Consider the following 22,374-nt stretch of genomic DNA (forward strand, 5'->3'; position numbering starts at 1 on the left):
TTTTCCCCTTTGTCTCACTTAGTAACATGTTGCGGTTTTTCCCTGGGATGTAACAGGGTACTACAGTGCAACTTCTGTCCTATTCCCTTTTGTAAATCCCCAAAATTCCTGGGGGAATAAACAACAGCATGGAAACTCTTGGGTCATGAGCAAAAGTACTAAAGCCATCTCTGCTGGGAGGTAATGCATTGTAAACTCAGGTTCTCGGTAGTGGTACATCAACTTTATACAGGTCTGATAGTGAAGGTTTCTAAAAGTTTCATCTAGTTCTTGTGACAGGAGAGAGCTATTCCCATGATCAAGGCCTTGCAACACTGTTAATTTTACATCAGCAGTGTAATTTTAACTAATGGTATTAATTTTTTTCTGCTGAAAATGTTTCAATTTATACTTCCAGAAAGGATGCCATAAGAGGTTCCAACTAGTTGTGCAAATTCTTTTAAACTTACTCCAGGTCTTTACTTTTAAGCTGTTTGTAGTGCTGGCTACACAGTGGTTCCAGTTAGACCTAAAAGCTATTTTAAGAGAGGTGATTTCAAATCCTTTATGATTTACTGGAAAGTCCTCCTGTTGTCGATCCTGGGTACTTCTTGGCTCCCTGAGTATTTGAGAAATACAGTGAACTTTGCCATATGTCATGTATAGCCAGTGAGTAGTCTGTGCATCATCCACTTATGCTCTGTAGATTAATTTATATAAATCATGTAAATAAGAACTATACACAACCCCTTATTTTTGGAAGTATGAAAAAAATTAGAAAAATACTTTCAATCAAATATCTTGGAACCACTGGGAAATGAATTTTTTGTATTCTAAAAATATTTATGACTTCACATCATTTTCCTTACAGCCCTGAATATTTTTAGGGTAATTATTTTCTCAAAATAACTATAGTGCTTCAACAAAGAACCTAATCAAACAGTACATTCTTAATCATGGACTGTAGGAGAAAACATTGGAGGAAGAGAAGTATGAGTGGGAATATTTCTGGATCTTGAAAAGTATGTTTTTGTCCATGCTGCCAGCCTGTACGCCAAGGACAAGTGGTGAATCAGTCTGGGGGATCTCTGGAGTCACACGGCAGTGCTCAGCTGACACCACCGTGCCCTGCCCCAGCACAGCTACCTGCTGTGGGCGGCACAACCCATCGCCTTGCTCAGCCGCTGCAGGCTGTTGCTCTCCCGTTACACCCAGCAGCATGGCTGCCTCAGTTTCCCTTCTGCCACTGGTCTGTCTAAAGCTCCCCGGTGTGCCTGTAGAGAATACACTCTTCAGATATATATGGTGAGGTTTTTCTGATCCTTTTGATGGAGCGAGTCAGGAGGGGCTTTCAGCTGGTGATCTCCAAAAGCCTGTATCACTGGTCACATCTGCTGTGACCAAATAAGTAGATGCTTATATTAGAAAAAAGCACGCAGATCGTTCTTAAGGAGAAAATATCAGCCTTAAATATTCTGGTACGGAAGGCATTGCAGAATTAAGGATGAGCTCTTGCATGACACTAATTTTTTGAAGTTCATCAGTTCCATGATATTATTAAGTTAACAGTTTGAACAGAAATATTAAGAATTTTATATGAAGATCCTCTTTCTTAAAAAAACCCACTTTTATTCTGTCATGCTAGAATTTAGTATTCTAGAGGAAAAATAATATATATTTTTTTCCATTAGGGAATTTACGGATTGTTTCAATGTTCTGAGGTTTATCCAGCAGATCTTACTGTAAATAATTCAATCTTTCCCCAGTTGTATTAATTACAATTTTAATACTTTTAATAACAAAATTAGATGCAGCATAAATAATCTCTTCTCACAAAAGTAGATTAAAAAGTTCCACATTTTTCTAATAAAATCTAATAATAGTGTTTTAGGTATTATTATTAATTTTGTGTACGAATTCGAAGGCAGATTGTCAAAATATAATTAGAAAGCTCTGTGCAACAAATTAAATACACTCTTGTAGCATGGATGAAAAAGGCAACTGTTTTGAAGTACTTTCATTAGAAAGCAGAAGACTAGAGTAGGGAAAATTAGATTTGTATGAGATGAAATCAGAAAAAATGTAAGAATGTTAGCTGCAAAAAACTGGAAAGTATCTATGGACCATGAAGCAAACAAAGTGTCATCTAGAGTTTATGTTGAATAATATAAATAAACTATAATCTTCAATTTCTAAAAACCTTTATCTTTAATGACTTCAAGTAAGTTTAGTAAATATATATAGATACATTAATCTTAAAATCTAATGAAAATTACTGATTTTAATAATTCCTTTCTGGATTTCACTCAGCTGAATGAATGCCTCTATATCTTCAGCTCGCTTTCATTTTCAGGCTTCTGTGGTAGCACAAGTTTTTAAGCATTTATGGTGTTAAATACCTCCATATTCCAATGTACACATTCCTAGTGTCAAGCAAGTGTGTCGATAGGTCCTGTTTATCTACCAGCCTGAAACTGATGCTTGCCATTAGGATCTCAGTAGGTATATGTTCATTTAACATCTTCCAGTTGTGGATTTTTTTGGAAGGCTGAGAGAGATAGATATCAATATAGTCAACTATGTGCTGTCTTAAAGTAAGGAGAAAAATTTTTTTAGCTTGTTTTATCTTTCAGATTGGTAGTGGATAGCTGGAAAAAAGCAAGCATCTCCAAATCCTGTTAGTTAAGGGTACGCTATTGTCTGGGAAGGTTGGAAGCATAATATTTCATGAGATTTCCAGTGCTCACAGTCTTAGCTAAATTGTGTAAATTACAAGAATTATTTTCCTTTAGTATTTCCTGTATTTCTACTTCAACTGACAGCTGCAAGCAATAATCAAAGAACTGGTTAATGACAGAAATTTTTTTATACGTTTTTTGAAAGAACTCTGGTCTGGTAACTGAATGTAGGTTGAGAATTGCTCTTGTAATACTATATGGAAAACGTGCCTACCATTTGTAATTAATCTTATCCTTCCAAACATATTTGACTCAACTCTGTTGAGTTACATTGCTTATAAGTCAGTGCACAACTTCTAAAGTCTCACAAATCTTCATGTAGATTTAATATTTTTGAAATTGCATGATTCACAAATCCTGACAGCTTGAAGTATGTCAGTGTATGTATATATATAATTTTGTGTGTGTATGTACAGATACATACACATATATCTGCAAAAAAAGGTGCGTCACATCCTGCTTTTCCTGGTGGACTGTATTCCAGAAGTGCAGAAGTTTTTTTCCTAGTGTGAAAGTACAGTTGTTCCTACTTCTAATCAATGTTCAATCTGTATTCAGCTAAGACTGCTAAAATATCACTTTAAGAAAGATGTTGAACTAGTAAGGCATTTTATTTAGGTTCATTTAAAAAAGGAAACAAGCCTAAACTTGTGTCATTTGTTCAAAATGAACATGCATTGCAAAAGTGTTGTTTTAAATTGATTTGGTTATTATTTTAACTTTTTTTTCCTTTATTAAAAAAAAAAAAAAGTTTCATTTCTTTTAGTTGGTTTTGTTCTTAATCCTGAATCCAGCTTATGTACTGGAAAGTAGCTTGTGTTTATGTATTTCTCATTTGATCAAAACCTACTGAAGTCTTCACATGTATTAGTAATCACTTGCACCAGTGTTAATTTAAGCAATACAACTGAGATCATACTTGGCCTTACATCTGTATGTGGGAGCTTTGCGGTCTGATTTATCCGCTGTGTTTGCCTGAGTAGCCTCTCATTTTGGCCCAGGTTTGGTGAGAAGTCAGGAGGTGGGTGGTGTGGGCGGGCTGCTGGCTCCCGTCAGCCGCAGAGCTAACGGGGCACCTTCTGTTTCGGAGAGACAGGGCAGAGAGGGAGAGAGAGCAGCGGGCTGCGGGACTGGCGCGCACCGCGAACGCTCAGGGCGGGCACCACCGTCCTCGTGGCGTGAAAAGGGGGTGTTTGTGTTTGGGGGGATGGCTGTGGTTTGCTTTTTCCTATGTAAAACTGTACATGTTGGCTGGGGCTCTTTCTGCTTTGAAGTCGAAGGACAAGAACTGCCCCTGCTTCGCTGCACTGCTCCGGTTATGACTTTATTTCTGTTTTGAGATGAAAACTGAGGTTTAGTTTGAGTGTTCCAAAACCAGATACCACTCTCTCTCTCTTTCTTGTAGGCAGGGTGCTGCTGTGCCAGGCAAACCAGGAGGGATCTCCCGTGTACAGTGCCCCCAGTTCACTAGTATACACATCCACAAGTAAGCTAGTGTTATGGCTCTTGTTTTGTTTTGTTTTGTGACAAAAGCACATTAATGTGAATTAAGCCCCCTAAAAATGTAAACTTTCCCAATAGCTCTTGTTAAGGTAAATGTGGTATTTATAAACATATGCAAGTAATGTCAACAGGTAATGCAGTTGCAACTTTATCCTCAGAGTATATTTTATTTAAAAAAAAAAAAAAAAGGACAACCTATATTGCAATGTTCTACAGAAATGATCAAAAGTACTATAGTAACAGTGAAATTTTTTGGAATCCAGTACTGTTGCGCACTCTGCATTTTGTGTAGAAGATGAAGTTGTGTTTCTATCCTGGTCACAACTGTGATTTAATAAACAAAAAGTCTTATATCATGCCACCATTTGACTGTGTCAGGAAGCAAATAGATATGAAGTTTTTCTTACAAAAGCCAAAAGACTGTGTACAGGTGGGTTTTTTGAATTATAAAAAGCAGCCCTAATAAAAATAGCAAAGACAAGCTGAAACAATAGATGCTGCCATCAGCCTTTTTTCTGTACAAAACTTTGGAGTAGAAATGTGTCCTCTAGAATTCTGAAGCAGAAGCAGAACTGACTCTTCTGAGAGTGTTGTAGATTATATTGGTGGTACCACTGATGCCCATTCTGCAATCTAGTCAGATAAGAAGCCTCTAGCTAAACGAAATAGTAATAATTGCTGCTTGCTGAATTAGGGTGAACAGCAGCATTTGTTATATGTTCTTAGCAGTCCTCCATAAAGAAAATATTTCACATTGTCTGATTTAACGTTATCAGATATGCTTTTTATCAATCTAGAATGCAGCTCTACTTTCTTAAAGCTTATCTAGATTACTAATTTTTTTTTATTAATTAAAACCAGGAATGAGGACAAAAAAGTTCCATAGCAATCATCTCTACAGTCATGCAACTCTCTTATGTCAAAGGCTGTGAATATCATCCCCAGAGCTGCTGCTTTTACAGTATAAATATGGGGTCTACCTTCAAATCAGGAGTCTACAAATACACAGCAAACTAACAAAATATATGAAGTGTTTTAAATTGGAAATGAAAATATCAGTTAAATCTGCATTTGCTTCCAGATGCTCCAAGAATATTTTGTACTATGTCACCTTTCCCAAGCAGTGGTTTTTTTAATCCTTGTAGTACCACAGACATGAAATACTTACTGTTTAAATCAATGTTCCCTTTTTTACTTTTTTGTGCACTATTCCTTTTTGACTAGTCTTTTGACTGAAATACCAATCTTTGGCTGAAATTCTTTTCCTAGAAAATTATGCAGACATTTCATTCATCTCACTGTTAGGGAGCTCCTTTTGCAGGTTGGGGTGGGATGGCAGTGTTTGTTTCTCATTTTCTGGAAATTACTCTAAATAAAGCCTTTTTTAAGTTTGCCCTGTTGCTCCTATGATTTCACTGAGTTCTGTCCTAGGAAATTTATTTCTGGGGTTGCTGGTTACATTGTACAGTATTTCCACTGTTATTAAATCCCTAGATAGTCATTGTATAGCTAGCTAAGCTCTATACTTCACTGTTTCGATTATGTCTCATGAGTCAATCCCTTTGAAAAATCTTATTTTGCAGTGGTGCTCCTTGAATAATGATATCCTAACAAACACCTGTTTGTTTTCAATTATGCCAAATACATAAGTAAACAGACTTTGCCTATCTGCCTCCCACTGGGCAATGTGTAATACACAGTTTCATAACAGAGATTGCTAGTAGCCCTTGCAGTAGAAATTATTACACTTTTGTTGAACCTGTGTGTCTGCAAGTCATGATTTTTCTTTTATTATGTATGGTATTTCTTATTGCCAAAATGTAGTTCCCCCCACAGGGTCACAGCTCCTAATAATACAAAATTACTACAATTACGAATGATTGTAATTGTTTTTTTTATTTCTCCTTATTACAAAACTTTCAGTAAAGATGTAAAATAGTTCCATTTCTATAGGAAAATCTAAGAAGTGAATAGAAATGAAGCTCAAGTTTTGTCCCATTTTCTTTCTTTTATTATTTTAAAGTTCTTCTATATTCCATTTTTATGCACATTTGTAATACTGAAATGATAACTGATAAGTCAACATTAACATCTAGGAGATTAATACTTTCACTATTATGATTCCATGTAGACAATAATATTGCAGCCTTCATCTTTGAATAATTTGTTAATCATTTATTCTGTTACTGCTGGTATTGTAACTGTGTAATATTTTAGAACGGCCTACAATGTAAGAATTCAGAGGTTTTAAATCTGTAATTGTTTTAACAGAAGGGAAAGAGTCAGCTGAGATTTTTAAAGCTGTTTGAGAGGTTTGGAGTTCATTAAATGCTAATGGTATTTAGGAATTTTCAGATATTTGGAAGAGCATAGTCCCCATTTTTAGAAATGTTGTCCTTAACTTGACTGTTCATCTTTTGCTCCTGAGTTATATTCTAGAAGGAATTAAGGACTGAAACATGGGTTTAAAATACATTTTTAAAAATTTGACTAGCTTTATTTCTCACTTAATTTTTTTGTCTTCTTAATTGTATTGGTTGCTAGTAGTCTCTGATGACTCTGAACATTTTTACCCCATTTTTTGGCTAACCAGAAAGAAGAATGCATTTCTTGGAGCTACTCTTTCCCTTCTGATGTTTTATTTCCCCAGGATGTATTTTATGTATCACATTGTACATTTCCCAGTACAGTGATTAGTTACACCTCTGAATATGTCAGGAGGTGGAAACATGGCTCTGCTTCCTTCCATCACTTCTGGCCCTTTGCATAATACAGAAAGAAATGAGCTGTTTCTTCTGCAAGCAGTGGAACAAATCAGTAGCAATAGTCTCTCATGCCTCATCTGTTCTCTAACGCTGAAGCAGAAGATGGGACCTGGATCAGTTTTTCATTTGCACATCTATTCTGGGAATAGACAATTTGTTATGTAGAAAGCCTAGTTTCAGCATGCAAATGTGTTCACATCCCTTGGTGGGACAGACATTCTTTGCCTTATTGAGACAACCAAAGTAAGGAAGCTCATGGTCTCATCTTGGCTGCTGTAGATTCCCATAGTATTGGCATCTCGAGGACAGAACTAATACAACTGATTTCAGTTAAATCCCTCAAAATTTCCCTAATGCAGAATGTAGACAAGTGTCGAAGGAGATATACCCAGAAGGTAAAGATTAGAGTACACCAAGTCCCAGCAAGTAAGCAGGCATTCACTGGAAGCTTCCTGGAGGCCCATGATACCTCACTGAAACTTTGTAAATCAAACAGTTTGGCTGCACGTAACTGACAGTCTCTTTTTGCCCCCACTTCTTTAGACTAGTTTCTTCCACAGGAACTTTTAAAATCCTGAAGAAATTTGTATCTACTATTAAATAAGAAAGGTATCAAGAAAAATTTTGGAACTTTTCCAAGTTGAAGCCACTCGAGAATAGGATCCATGAGAATATTAAGACCCTGCTGGACAAAAGGATGATTCAAAAGAAGAAAAAAGTTCTGTCACTGAATATCTGTATCATTGTTCTACAAAGGACAGTAATATAGCTGGGTATGTATGGTTAAAAAAGGCAAAAATACAAATCTGAATTGATGCAAGGACTTTTAAAAGCTGTTTAGTGCCTATTTTCCCCATTTTTCAAGTGCCTGAAAATGTGAATGTAATAGAAGTTAATGAGAGCCAAAACATGGGAAAGGAGGAAGAGGTGAAATCATAGTCTCATAGAATAATGCAGGTTGGAAGGACCAGGTGGCACCAGGGCACCTTTAAGGATGGAGACTGCACAACCTTTCCGGGTCATCTCTTCCAGGGCGTGAATGTCTGAAGAGTGGAAATCTCTCTTCTTTCAAGTTATGTTTGTTGTCTCTGTCTTCCCAGTGCGTGCCTCTGTGAAGAGCCTGGCTCTGTTTTCCTGAGAACCTCCCCTGCCCTTTCGTGGCAGGGGATGGAAAAGGAGATGCACCTGCCAGTAGAAAACCTCTTTGGGCTCTGGAATAACTAATCAACCTTCTTGGGCTCGCTAAGCGCTAGCTGGTGTGGCGAGGAAGCCAGCCTAAAGCTGTGCATCACATTTTTCAAAAATTGACAGTTGCGCAAACCCAGGTCCCATGGAAGGCAATGGGAGAGAGACTATGAATTTTAATGAAAGTTCAAAGGCAGCTAAATATTCTTCACAGTCTAAATCAGAGCGTTAATCTTTGTAACTTTTAGGCTTTATTTTAGCACCAAGTAAAAATAAAGATACTTGAGTTATCAGATGTGTAACTATTAGTAGATTTTTCTAAGCATGTATTAAAGGGACAGTTCACGGGACCGAATAGCTCACATATATGGTAAAATAGTAAATTGCTACGTGCCTTTGTTCAGAATGATGCCCATATGAATGCCTGTATTTCCCAAATGTTTTGTGTGTCCATAAAAGAATTTTGCCTTGACTTCAATGAGTATATTTTAAACTGATGTCACTTTGGGCTTACATTTTCTAAATGTTACAGTGGTTTTATCTCCAACAAGCATGCTTATCAGCTTCAAAATGTACATGCTCTTTTTCCATAAATTTTCTTTTTTTATTAAAAATAAATAAATCTTTCATATTGCAATAAAGTGATAGAATTAAAAGGAGGAAAGAATATGAACATGCAGAAATCAGAGATTAATGTATTTTATTTTATCATACTCAATGGCAAATGAAGTTGATGGCCCATTTTTTAATTGATATATTGATTACAGTTTTGTAAGAAGTGGTGGTGGAATTCAGCAAAAATGATTGAGGTGGTACAAATGCTTATAAATCTGTCCCACATTGTTCATGTTCTTTAATAGTAATTGTCTGATAAAACTTCCATCAGTTTCTGTAATTAACCTAATGGTCTAAATGAATTTCCAGATCACTGGTTATTCATTTCAATATAGAAAATGCCATTACATTGAGTTTAATTAATACAAAGTAAGTTCACAGACCATTGTATCCTTAGAATAGAATTGTACTGTTTTAACTGTTTCAATTATGAATATTTCTTCCTCTTGTTTTGTCTGTCCCATTTATGGACTTGAGTATTCATTCTCTATTCATACTAAAATAGTATAAACCCTTTATAATTAAAATATTTAAACCCCAATGCGCTTCAAGTTCCCATCCTCAAAATATCAGTGTAGATATTTTTTGTATTTATTTCAACTATTTTTAAACAGAATTCAGTCAGTGCCAAATTCATAATCCCATGATATGCCCTAGAACATCTTATTTGTCTTGATATTCCTTTCACAGAAGTACATATGACAGATAAGCACTCACCAGAGAATACTTTTGCTTTGCGTCAGACAGATATTAAAACAATAAACTATGTTGCCCTGGGATTTTAGCTTATGAGCAACCAGAAAACAACAAGGCAAAGATGAGATGTTTTTGAAAGGTGGGAAGGCAGTTCTTTCAGAATATTCCCTGGAAACCTTTGGTCCTGTAATATTTTTGACAAGAAATATTTTTAATGCTCAAGTTCTTTTAAAGGAAATCAGGAAAATAGATTTCATTACTTCAGAGCAGGCATTGAAATGTTCCTAAATTATCCTAATAATCCTACTGATCCAAAGTTATGTTTTATATGCCAGGAGAGAAGGAAAATCTATAGCAGAAGCTTAAAGTATTAATTACATAATATGGGAATTTTCCTTTTTATATATGTTCTCTATTAAAAACTTACCAACACATATGTATGACAGACACATGCACTATTTTAATTTTTTTTTTTTCCTGTGGGTATTTTGCTTTGATTCATAGGTGGAGGATAGTTCAGGACTTCGTTGCTATGCATGGAATAAATAAGGAAAATCATAAATACTAAGTATAAATACCACATCCAATAGTAGGATTTAGTCTATTTGAGGATTCATTGTGCTACAGAAATGAAAAATAAGTAAAGCCTGTCTATTCAATATGTCTCTTGAATATCCTCCCTTAGAAGTAGGTTCCTTAACTTATAAATATTAGTAAACTACCTAAAAAAAATGCTGTATGAAACTATTTTCACGTTTCTTGTTTCAGTGAAGACATTCCAGGCTTTATTTTTCTGTGGCATTACTAATGGATTGAAGTAAGACCTTTGACATTTCTATTATATTCAGGGATATTTCCAGTACCACATATATTACATGGGGAAAATAGAAATTTTCAAAAGGTGATTTAAAGTGCGCTTCTGAGCAGGATCATTAGTGGAAACATTCAGTTTAGAAACCTTGATTCAGTTGATTTTGTCAGGTTTAATCTGTTGCACACATGTAATTACCTGAAAATTATATTGTAATGATGATAGTCTTCTGATAGTATTACCCTGAGACTCCAAGCAACTGAAGTGTAGGTGCTCCTGGCATTTCATATATCCTTTTCTGGGTTTTGTATGTAAGACATGACTGACAGTATTCAATCCAAATGGACATATGCTTTATTGTAATGATATCAATGATTAATTTCTTCTGATTTTATCATTGTAATTTTTCTTAATTTATTTGATGTGATTTTGCTGTTATTGGTAAGGGAGAGACTGTTTAGTAAGCTTGCCATTTTGAATTTGTATATGGGTCAGGAACAATTTAAAGAATGAGTATTCATATGGTATAAATAATTTGCTTATGTTACAGTGTTTGTGAATTAAATGTGAAAAGGTTTCTGCAAACTCAATTTTTAATTTCTCTTAAACTAAAATGGAATGGCAGGTCACTTCATCACAATTAAAAAATATATTAGTAGATTGTATTTACATGTTTGTGGTTTTGTCTGCTTTTTATTGTTTCATAGGAAAAAGGTAGAGTAACCCTGCAAAGGAGTTCTATGATTAAGCCAACTTAACCATTGTAGGACTGAGATTCGTGAATGAAACAGTGCAAAAATCCTGCCCAAAGGGAAATGTCCATACATCTGTGTGCACCAATCACACGTATCATTTCCAGGCTACAAAAAACTCATTACTGAACATTTAGGAGTCAAACTGTCTTTTAATGAGCTTCCTGAATTAATTAATTGCCTTTATTTATAAAGGAAAGAGAATCACCTGGTAGTAACCCAGGAATAATGTGAAAAGTGCCCTTCCTGGTCTGTATGTTAAAATACAGTGGGTCTACATGAAACTTTAAATAAGGAAGATACCAATAAGTAGGAAGGGAAGTTTACTAATTTATTTCCATAATTTTTCCCCCCTTGTATAGAAGTGTAAAAGGTTGAAAAATTATGTATTGCTTCCAGAGAAAAATATTGATGTCATCTCTTGTTGAAATGTCTTTAGAAGGTTTTTAAACACTGTTTTGGTCCATTGTATTGGACCTTTCTTGGAACAAAGTTACACAAATCTGAATGGAGGATAACTCCACTGACTTCTAAGTCAGATAGTTATAAAGATAATACAAAATTAACAAAATTGAGTAAATTATATCCATACGTATTATTTTATATTCTGGATTTAAGTATCAGCCTTTTTAAACTGTAAAGTGAACCTCTTTGGGGCTTTTTGGTAGCGTTGCCTGAAATTCTTGTTACAGCACTGTATATTTCCCTTCTGTAACTATTTTCAGGATAACTATCCTCTTACCTTCTGTCTATCAGTATTTGAAATGGTGACTAGTAAGTCATCAGTAAGATGTATTGTAGTCATCCAGAATCTGTAAACATGGGTTTCATTTCACTCCTGCAAATCTGTTTTTAAGTACCTTTCTGTTTATACTCATTCTTCTGTTAACCTGTTTAGTGATGGTGCAGTTTGTCTGAACTGGCACGTTTAAGAGTTTTATAAGGATAGACATATCCTGAATTGTGTGCCACTGACTTTTTTTAACTTCTATACCATCCTACACCTGGGTAGTGGGAGATGACTAGAAAGGTGTGCATTACATTTTTAATAGTAAATTGTGGACAGTATCTTTGTCCTTTAGTTCAAATAATAAAAATTTTGTTTGACCAAGGACAATTGGGCATCTCATGTCTTAACTTAGTGCTTTCCTGTTACTGGAGGTATGGCACTTGGCCACTGGCAGTGCTCGTGACTAGCCAGTGAGCTAAGACAATAGGATTGTTTGGACTTACTGCTCTCACTATGCAGCTAATTAGTGAGAATTACATTTAGTATTTGTTTGCATCATAATCTATGATGTTATTGTACGTAAGATCCTTTGTGTAGAGTCCTAGATGCAGGCTCCTGATGTTTCCTTAGCTTTGCATTCTAGATGCTGTGTTACTCATTTTTAGTAGGTAGGCACTCACAGTTGACTATACATCTCAAAACACTCTGTCTCTCAGATGTAAAGTTGTTAATTTTGTGGTTTTCAGCTTAGTCTGTAAGATTTGCTTTCAAATAAAGACTTACTTCAGTGTCACTCTTTCTTGCATTGTGTGACGGTTGTTATTAAATCATGGCTCTTAAAACCATGTTGCATACAGCAAAATTCTTCAACCTGAATTTCACAAATAGTAAGTACTTTTGAGGAATTAACATTTTTAATATGTATATGACTCTGCAGGTGCAATTCTTTTTGATGGTTTTTTCCATTATGGTTTGGATTAGGTTCATAGCTGGTTTTTTTCCTCAGTCACTTCCTGCCTAAATTGTTCCCAACCCAACAACATTCTGACGATGTTCTTTTTCACAGTTTAATAATTCTGTTGAGTTTTAGTAATCCTTGTGTCAACCAGACAGAACTTCTTGTCACCACATAATTGGCTTTCATAAACATTCAAATTGCTAAATTTTGTCATCTTTTTTATGGTAGTGCTACTCTTCATCTAGTTTTCCAGAGCCATGTCCCTTTTACTTTGTCTCAGAAACAGTGTTTAGCTAGGCACAGGGGACTTTTTCCATTTGCTTGGAGCTTTTAGATGTCCAACAACCAGGAACACAAGACAAGTTATTGATCAGTTTGATCATCTATATTTGAAGGTTGTTCTTTAATTTAAGATCAGACGTGGCTTCTTTGATCTCTACTATTTCTTTTCCTTTATGGCCTAGTTACTTTGTTGTTTGTTTTTACCTACTGAGCTTTTTCTTGTTTGTTAGTAATTTCTTTTGTGAAAAATCAACTATTCTTTGTATATCAACTATTTGTGTTCTTTGTAACATCAACTATGCAGTATTCTTATTTTGTTACTAAGTACACCGTAAGTAATTTTTCCACCAATTATAGCATTTTTTATTCCAAGTTGTAAGCTGGTGTAATTATATAGCTTTACAAAAAAATTCTAAATCTTCTTCTCTGGTCTTTTTTAGTCCCTCCTCATCCTCCATTTTCTTCTGTGTGTTAAGAGAAATCCCTTGATGTCTGAAGGTTTCAGGTGGCTGCATATATAGCCCAGTAAAAGAGGGATGAGATATATGGGAATTTCCAATAATGACAGAATCACCAAATGACCAAATCTCAGAATGGCTGAGGTTGAGAGGAACCTCTGGAGGTCACCTTGTCCACTCACCTTGCTCAAGCAGCGTAACCTCAAGCAGGCTGCCCAGGACCACATCCAAACAGTTTTTTAATATCTCTAATGATGGAGACTCCACAGCCTGTCTGGGTACCTCTGCCAGTGCTCAGTCACCCCCCACAGTGAAAAAGTTTAGACAAAATATGAGACGTTTTCCAGGCTTTGGCATCAAGACTTTGCTGCTAAGGTTGTAAATTCCTGGCATATAATGGTATCAAAAGATATAGAAACTAATGGTGGTTTGTTTATTTGTATATTAGAGGAGATGAAACAAAGGAAGGCAGAGGAAAAGAATAATTCCCTATATACTGAAAATAAGTATAAAGAAAACTAAGTGTGAATTCAGTATACGCAAGTCATTGTTGAAATAGTAGATAAATTAGATCTGGAAGCAAATTTAAGCTAAAGTTAACCAAATAAGAAGTTTTGTTGGAACAGTTAAGTGTCTTCCTACAATTTAACATAAGAATGAGCACATTAAATAGGAGGTTGCTTTTTACTGAAATATTTTATGCATGTTTTTTGAGTGCATTTGATTTTGTTGATGATTTGATATGGAAAAAAATCTAACAAATCTTGGTTTTCGTATGTCTGAGGATGAAATAGTTGAAAACGGTGTCTTAAAGAAGCTGTCTGTCCTCTTTCTAAAAATTTTTATGTAACCTTTCAGGGTCTACCTTGTTATAAAAAGTTTCACCAAATTTATGTAAAATTTGGTGCTAATTTGGATTTGACCGGAAACTTAATGCAGTAGTGTTGTGTGAAGGGATTCAATTACAGTGCGCAGTGCTTTATAAGTCACTGTCTGACATAAAAAGTTAATTAATCAGAGCTGTGTCAATTTCCTTGTGCCGTGTCAATTTGCAGCAAGGTAATTAATCACTAATCGCCCAGCGTGCAGCAAACTAAGGGACAATCCATGAGTCATTTATTGTTGTTTTTTTCAAAACAAATGGCACACAGAGCCATGAAGAAACACATCTTGCCTTTCATAATATTTTTATCGACAGTTTTGCATGTTGTAATAGACTGCAGCAACAAGCAGCTGTAGTTCAATGGAATATGAATATTAAAGAAACAAATGAGAGCAGATTTATAGGCCATTGCTTTTCTGTTATGTCAGTTTTGAGATTACACTGAGCAAATGAACAGTGAAAAATTACTCTTCCATGTGGAGAATGGTGATTAGGCTTGTACATTAATTAGAGATTTTTGTTTTCCTTTTCAATGCATTTCAAATGAGAATGTCCTATAAGTAATGGTTTGTCCAAAATACCGATTTATTCATTCCTAAACAACAGTGTTTAATACTGACATATATTTTTGTGCAATAGTAAGGAAATTATTGTCTTACTAACTTTGAGTGTGTTTCAAAAAATAAATAGATTGTGAATGAAATAGAGGTGACCAGTTATGACTGTATTTGACATATATGGCAAATTTCCTTTGGATTAAGTTAATTCACAACTAGATCGCAGGGACAATCATCTCACAAAAGTGACAGGAGAAAAAATGTATTTTCAGCTTGCTATTTTTAAACATTGTGAACTTTCTGAAGATTTTTTTACCCTGAAATTTTAAGAATCCATATATATATATATAAAAAAATATAAAAGCCTTTTTATGTTAAAATCTGTAGTAACAGAGCTTAAATTCTACTTGCACTGTATTTTGGACTGTGTATTTAAATGCAAACATCTGCACACATCCTCTTTAACACAGTCCTTATAATTCTTATAAAGAATGCTAAATAATACTACTTATTACTATAATTGTGAAGTGAAAACTCACTACACAGCCTACATTGGGATAAACTCCTGATTCTGTTCCTGAAATCTCAAATAATATCATACAGATTATTCTGCTTAGCCTTCCCTCATAAGGGATCCTCCTGAACTATGGGAATAATGTAAATGTGTCTCCCTGCCTTTCTAACAGTTAAACTAAGTTGCAGTAAATTAGCTGTAAACTGATGCAAACATGGCGTAACATTAAAATTCTTCACCATAAAACATTTGAAAACTCTTGATGGCAGATGACCTGATAGTCTCCGCAAAGAAGGAGAGCTTAGGCGTGATGAGAGGTAGATTCGTTCATCCATTTTGATGGCACACCTTTCTTGAGGCATATGGCACTCTCATACAAATTCAAACCACAGCACAAATGCAAAGAATAATTGCCCATTAAAATGGCTGTATATTTTTATGGCTTTGATACAAAATCTGCCCCCTGTTGTTTTTTGCATCTGCTTCTCTTCCATCTTTCCCAAAGCTTTAAAACTTTAATACACAGTGTATAACCCTTAAGTATTTTTTACTAGGTTATATTCATCCTTTTGGGAACTCAAGCTTTGTCATTGTTCCTTCAGCCTTTGTTTTCCAAGGGATATGTTGAGATATGATGCCTAGAAAGTGCACCTACCTGTCATGTTCATTTAATAAAAAATTAGTAAATCCAATGCTTATTTTACATCTTTTGGGAGAAATTAAGATTTGATTAAATTTCATCTGTGAACACAAATATTAAGTTCCTCTTCCTTATGCTCATATTTGTTTTCTATATGAAATCATTAGTTACCTAAATTTTACCGATATACTAACACGAATCCTGCTAATTCCAAAGGCCTTTTTATTTGCTTAAATGTAGCAATTTGCTGACCAGTTTTCATGTTTGAGAACTAAACTGAAGTTTGATGAAGGCGATACCTTGACAGTGTTTCTATGTTTACTAAGTGTATTCAGAAGAGAGAACTTGTTGGACAATATTCATTGTACTAATACTTTTTTTAAAAAAAATGTATTTCTGAAATATAAAAATAGAACAAATAAGTTTAAAGAAGGAATCTTACCAGCATAACGTTCCTAAAAAATTTTCATTTACGCTGTAATACAAGGTGATTTGTATGCTTTTGGATCATTATATTAAGCAAAGCCAAGCACTTCCACAGCATACTGTTTTCACTCTTCTTTTTTAATTTGAAAAAGTAAAATTGCAGTTCCACTGTAGGAACTAATGTTTTGTTGTTGCCGCTGTAGTCTCATTCATATTTGAATAGCTGAATGAATAACTATAGAACTGATGGGGCTATTAGATGAAAATGTAAATTGTTTCTTTGTTTGATATTTGATTATATATAGTCCTTAGAAAAGTTTTTCTTTTTAACCTCATATTATTGCCTCATATCATCGATGTGTAGTTGGAGAAATCTGCCTTTTCTCTATCACAGTCAGAAGAATTCCAGTCATCAAATTACTTTGATAAATTTAAGGTACTTTGCTTAGAATTGGACTCAGATGCTTCCCTGCTGCAAGTCAAACACATTTTCAACACCATTACAATAGCATTTTCGCTGACTGAGTTTCAGCAGTTTGGCAGTGAGGCACTAAGGAAGGTTGACCTACAAACTGTGAGTCGTTAAAACCTTTACCCCTCCTGGCTAGTACATTCATTACTTTTGGGGCTGGTTAATAGCACTTAACACTTCCTGATGAGAGAGCCCTTTTCATAAAATTGTTTTTATGAAGTCCATTCTTCAGTTGTGTTCTAATGGTGCCTCTTCTGCTAGTTATTTTGGGGTGAGGATATTAAAAAGTTGGTAGCAAAATAAATTCTGTGGTTATTACGTATTCCTAACCATGTGACTTCTCACCTGGGCTGAAGTAGCATAATTTTTTTTTTTCTGAACTCAAATCTAGGGTGACATGATCTTGTTGATTATTTTACCTCTAATCTTAATCTTTACTATTACTACCTGGAAATAGAAGGCATGTTTTCAGATACTCTGATTTTCAGACTGACACAAATCAATTCTTTGGGAAGGATATAATTCTGTTTAATCTGTACTGTTAGACCTCACTTGATCAAGAGACCTTGCACTGGCACTCTTGGTTCCATATTTCTTAGGCTTAGTTTCCAAGATCATGTCTCATCCTTTTCCTAACAGAACTCCAAATCATTGCTCTACCTTCTACTAATTGCTTCTACAAGCTTTTTTGGAGTTTTGCTTTACTCTAGACTTTTTATGCTTCATGATTTTATTCAGGAGACAATGCAAGGCAAGCATAGCAAAACAATTACATTACTTCAGGCTTTTAATTCTAACACTTCCTTTGTGTTGCAGATCCTTTGAAAATGGTAGAAAACACTGCCTTGTCTTAGCATCTCCCATCAATGCTGAGCCGCCATTATGGGTTCTGGATTTGGTAAACACTTATGGGCTAAGTGACTCTTCCTGCTAGCTCTATCTTCTAGCTGTTTTTCCTCTTTCAAAAAAGAAAGCCGCCTTTCTCATGAAAAAGTAATATTATTTTTTAAAAATACATTATGGTTTTTTTGCTCATTCATTGATGGGGGCACTCTGCTTTTCTGGTGACATTTCTTTGTAGAGAACCATCCACTGTCAAATATTTAAGGTCAGTGGCCCTTCCTGTAATTTTTTCCAAGGTGTCACCACCATGAAGAATAAAGTGTATTTAGGACAAATGGACAACTATTGCAAAATATATATTTTAATATGTCTGTGTGACAGCTGGATTGAATGGTACAATTCAACGGAAAAAAATGCTTGCAAACCACATTAGGAGTTCATGCTTTCATGGAGGTACATCCTCAGTGTCTCCTGTACAACTTCTGCACAATTCCAGTTGGTTTTCATTAGGCCTATATTTACTCATTTCTTCTGAAAATCAAGATATGGGTCTATTCTTCACACACTTGTATAAGGTGTGTGGCTGTATGGAGGAATTGGTAAGTTAATTTCAAACAGTACATTTTACAGCAGAAAGATTGTCTAGGACCCTGAAAGAAGACAGCTGCTTTAAATATTGCCAAATGTAGATCTTAATTACAAAGAATTAATTGCTGAAACAGATCTTGGAGCAGGAGTTTCCAGACCGTGTATTGCAAGCACGTAACATTGTTACACACCTTACAGTGCTTAGGCTTTTTTGAATTGGTTTGGTTTTCTTTACCACTGCCTCTGTTTTTCTTGTGAAAGTGTGTTTTCTATCAATATGTAGAGAACTATAGCTGCACATGTAAGTGAGGAAGTTGTGCAGACTCCTCAAAGGTTGTCAGACTTCATTAATTTTTTGCCAGTGGCTTTTAGGTCAGAGACATTTCTCTTAATCTTGGCAGTTTAAGAGTGTCCCTAAAGACTACAGTTTTTTTAAAGCTAGCTACAGAATACCAACCTTCAGGTTTATCATTTAAGATATCCACCATTTCAGATATCAGTTTATCCCGGCCAGACTTTTTATTTATTTATTTGCATGATTAAAAACAAAGGCACAAATTAACTCTCAAATTATTGGAGAAACTTACTTCTAGAAATGACCATCTACTAGGTGGAAAGAAGTCATCTCTCTAACGCAGGCAGACTGCAGCTAAATATTACTCTTTTAACAAAGGTAATCATACTGGATTTGATTAGTTCTCCGTCTAGTCCAATACCCTGTATTTGGAAAGGAGCAAAAGCCGGATGCCTAAAGAAAAGTTGTAGGACTGGAGCTAGTGTGGGGGTATATAATTCTTTGAACATTCTGTTAGCTTTCTACAATTTGGAGTGTTTTTTTAAACCAGAGGTGATGTCTTTATACTGTTTCTCTGTAGGGAAATTGTTTGTTCATCGTTTTCAATCATATAAACTTTCAAACTTTTAACATTCATAACATCCAGTGGCAGAAGTTCCATGGTGGCTTAATTAGAAGTTGTGTGAAGAGCCACCTTTTCTCATATTTTCTCCATTATTCATGATTGTGGAGCTTTGGTATAGCTCCCGAAGTCACTTCCTTTTCATGCTGAGGAGTGCTAGTCCGCTTCATTGTTTCTCTTACAGAGGTAACAGACATGATTAGAGTTAAGAGAAGTGACCGTTTGAAATATATGTTGTCCGCACCACCTAATTTAAGCCAAGGCAGGAAGTCTCCAGCACGTTGCATTCACAAATACATTCTCTAAGGGACAGAAGTGAACAATGACGCCGTGATGTCCAACCCTCATGTTTTTCTGATGTATTGCTAACTTCCATCTATGAAATTTTATTAGAACTTTACACCTTTTATTTATCTGTTAGTATGGGGAGACAGTCCACTCTACCAGAGGAACTACAGCACAGCCTATGGATCTTTTTACTATGTTTGCTTATATCTTCAGTCCACTGAAAATTATCATCTATGTTTTTGTATGCACATTGTACTAATTTGTATGCAAGACTGTTTACCTGGAAAGGAAAAGGACAAAAGTTACATAGTTTGAGCAGTAGGTCATGATTCTAGCACTACTGTATTTATACTGCTCAATATTGCGTGTTGTTGCATATGCAAAAGTACTTACAGCATCCAGATTTCAAGTATATGAGATATATGTTCATTCCCCCCCCCCCCCCCCAAAAAAAATGCTTTCCATGACTCTATTTCTTTAAGGCTTCATAAATGCAGTTGATTGCAAAGTTATCAACAATATACTGAGTACTGTAAGTTCATCATTCTGATTTTCACACACATTTTTTTTACAGAAGGAGGAATAAAAATATGGTATTTGCACTTTTTAAAAAGACTGTTTTAACATATTTTGTATTGCCATAAGATTATGTTGTATCACAGATATGTAAATCTTTGCACAATTATTGTATAACCTTTTTGTCAGTGAGAGGGACCTAGCAAAGCCCAAAAGCCACAGTAGTAAGGCAATAATGGACAAGTCACCATAATTACAGTATTTTCCTTCATGTGTTCAGCCAGCACCATCTACAAGTTCTGAATTTTTCATTTTCTTTTTCAAATTTAAGGCTGCTTTTAAAATTTAATGCTAAAACAGATGAAAGACAAATGTGGATTGAAATCAATTCATATTTCAGACTTGAAAAACTTACCCTTTTATACATCATTACTTCCATTTTCTTGCTTCTTATTAGGGCTTTGCTAAGCAATATTTACTTCTTTTATCTTATTTACATACTGAAAAAAGTTCAACACAGTGAACCACAACTGAAGTAACCTGAGTGCCAACAGAGCTGGATTTGATTTTCTCTGTCTCACTAATGAATTCATTCAAAAAATACCTGTTCTAACATTGGCCAGCAATAGATGGACAAAGGAGAGATGAAGTAATGAAGTATTGGTTAAAAAACTGGCAGAGAAAGTAAAGTGGAAAGTTGGGGTTTTTTTTTTAATTTTTCAATTAAAAAGTTTATGAAGAGACAAGTTTTACAGACATTTTACAGAGAAACATCTCTAAGTAGTACTGTTTTACTGTTCAATTTCTGATTAAAATATTTTAAGTCTCACATGGAATGGTAATTAATGTTTACACTTAGTGGCAATGACAATATAAAAACGTCAGAGTTAATTTCTTTGTTATGTGTCTAAATTGTTTCTCTTGGGTCTGAATATTATCTGAATTCAGATAGATATTTCCAAACTATGCAAGTCTTGCCTTTGAAGGAATAATGGGTACTGTTATGAACAAGGTACACCCCCAAAATTGGAGAAAACACTTGCCCTGTCTTTCTTTCCCTTGGCATACAATTAAGACCCAGTTAATAATCAACTTTTGAATGAAAGTAAAGCTCTGTTCCATTGGTAAAATCACAGGATTATTTAGATCATTAGAGGTCACCTGATCTAACATCTCACCTCCACTCAAAAAGCAGGGCTGACTTTTGAAGGTAGATCAACTAATGTGATGGAAATGTCCCTGGCATTATCAAATTGAGCCTCAACTGGGTGACTCAGACCTCAAGAGTCTCCTGGTAGCAGTGTTGGCTAAAACAGTCAACATTATTTTAAACAGTGACTTCTAAGAGAATCAGAGCTACCTATGATACTGCCATCTAAATTCCCAGTTTCTGTCTCCTGTTTGCATCCAAAGATTTTGCATAAAAAGGTGAGGCCTTTGGTTAAAAGATTAATAGTTTACTTATTAGGCGACTCCCTCACCCGGTTCCGGGCAAGGTTTAATATAAGCACAAACATGCTGCTACATTCCCCTTGTTTTAAAAGACTAGCTTGACTGAATATTCCCCATTCGTTCTTTTTTTTTTTTTTCTTCACAGTGCCAGGATTTCCCTACCCTGCTGCAACTGCAGCTGCTGCTTACAGAGGTGCACATCTAAGAGGCCGAGGTCGCACGGTGTACAACACGTTTCGTGCAGCAGCCCCCCCTCCTCCAATTCCAGCCTACGGCGGGTAAGGAGACCGGCCCCTTTTACCTATTAGCATGAATCTCCAAAGGCTACAGGCTCTTTGTGACTGTGGTGCATGCTGATCGTTTCTCACCGCAGAAACCAGCGCAGCATGCAACCCATCCCGGTGCTGGAAGTGATGCACCTTGCACGGAGTATTGAAAAATGACTGTAATTTGTACTGCCATGGTTGGCGACCTTAAGCATTTCAGATGTCACATACTGTTATGTAAATGCTCCTAGAAACGGAATGCTTTGGAACAGAGAAATTGTTTCAGCTGAAGATATATTTTTGATGATTGCAAACATCTGGTTATTAAGGAGGTTGGATCAAGTTAACTTCTTTTTCTTCAAATCATCCACTGAAAGTTGTCTCTGGACCTGAAGGCTTAGTGGTGTGTTTGGTTTTGGGGGTGGTTTGTTTTTTTTTTCTTTTTCGTCTTTTTTTTGCTTGTTTGGGTTTGTTTGTTTGTTTGTTTTTAAATTTATTGCAGTTTATTTAGTTCTTCTAGTTGACATCTTTACCGCAATA

The 22,374-nt window shown here is 35.4% G+C and overlaps 1 protein-coding gene across 13 annotated transcripts in view; it reads left to right on the top strand.

The window, feature by feature from the left end:
• The window catches only part of RBFOX1 (RNA binding fox-1 homolog 1), a 939,260-nt gene that overhangs the window by 865,390 nt on the left and 51,496 nt on the right, over positions 1-22,374 (top strand). For 9 of the 13 annotated variants that reach the window (XM_075018323.1, XM_075018330.1, XM_075018325.1 and 6 more), the window contains 2 exons: positions 4,123-4,203; positions 21,714-21,846. In XM_075018323.1, the coding sequence (XP_074874424.1) occupies positions 4,123-4,203; positions 21,714-21,846 (214 nt within the window). The remainder of the gene's footprint in view (positions 1-4,122; positions 4,204-21,713; positions 21,847-22,374) is intronic. The other 4 variants (XM_075018327.1, XM_075018333.1, XM_075018336.1 and 1 more) reach the window with 1 other exon arrangement.

This window comes from Buteo buteo, chromosome 29, assembly GCF_964188355.1.
Source record: "Buteo buteo chromosome 29, bButBut1.hap1.1, whole genome shotgun sequence".
NCBI classification, from domain to species: Eukaryota; Metazoa; Chordata; class Aves; order Accipitriformes; family Accipitridae; genus Buteo; species Buteo buteo.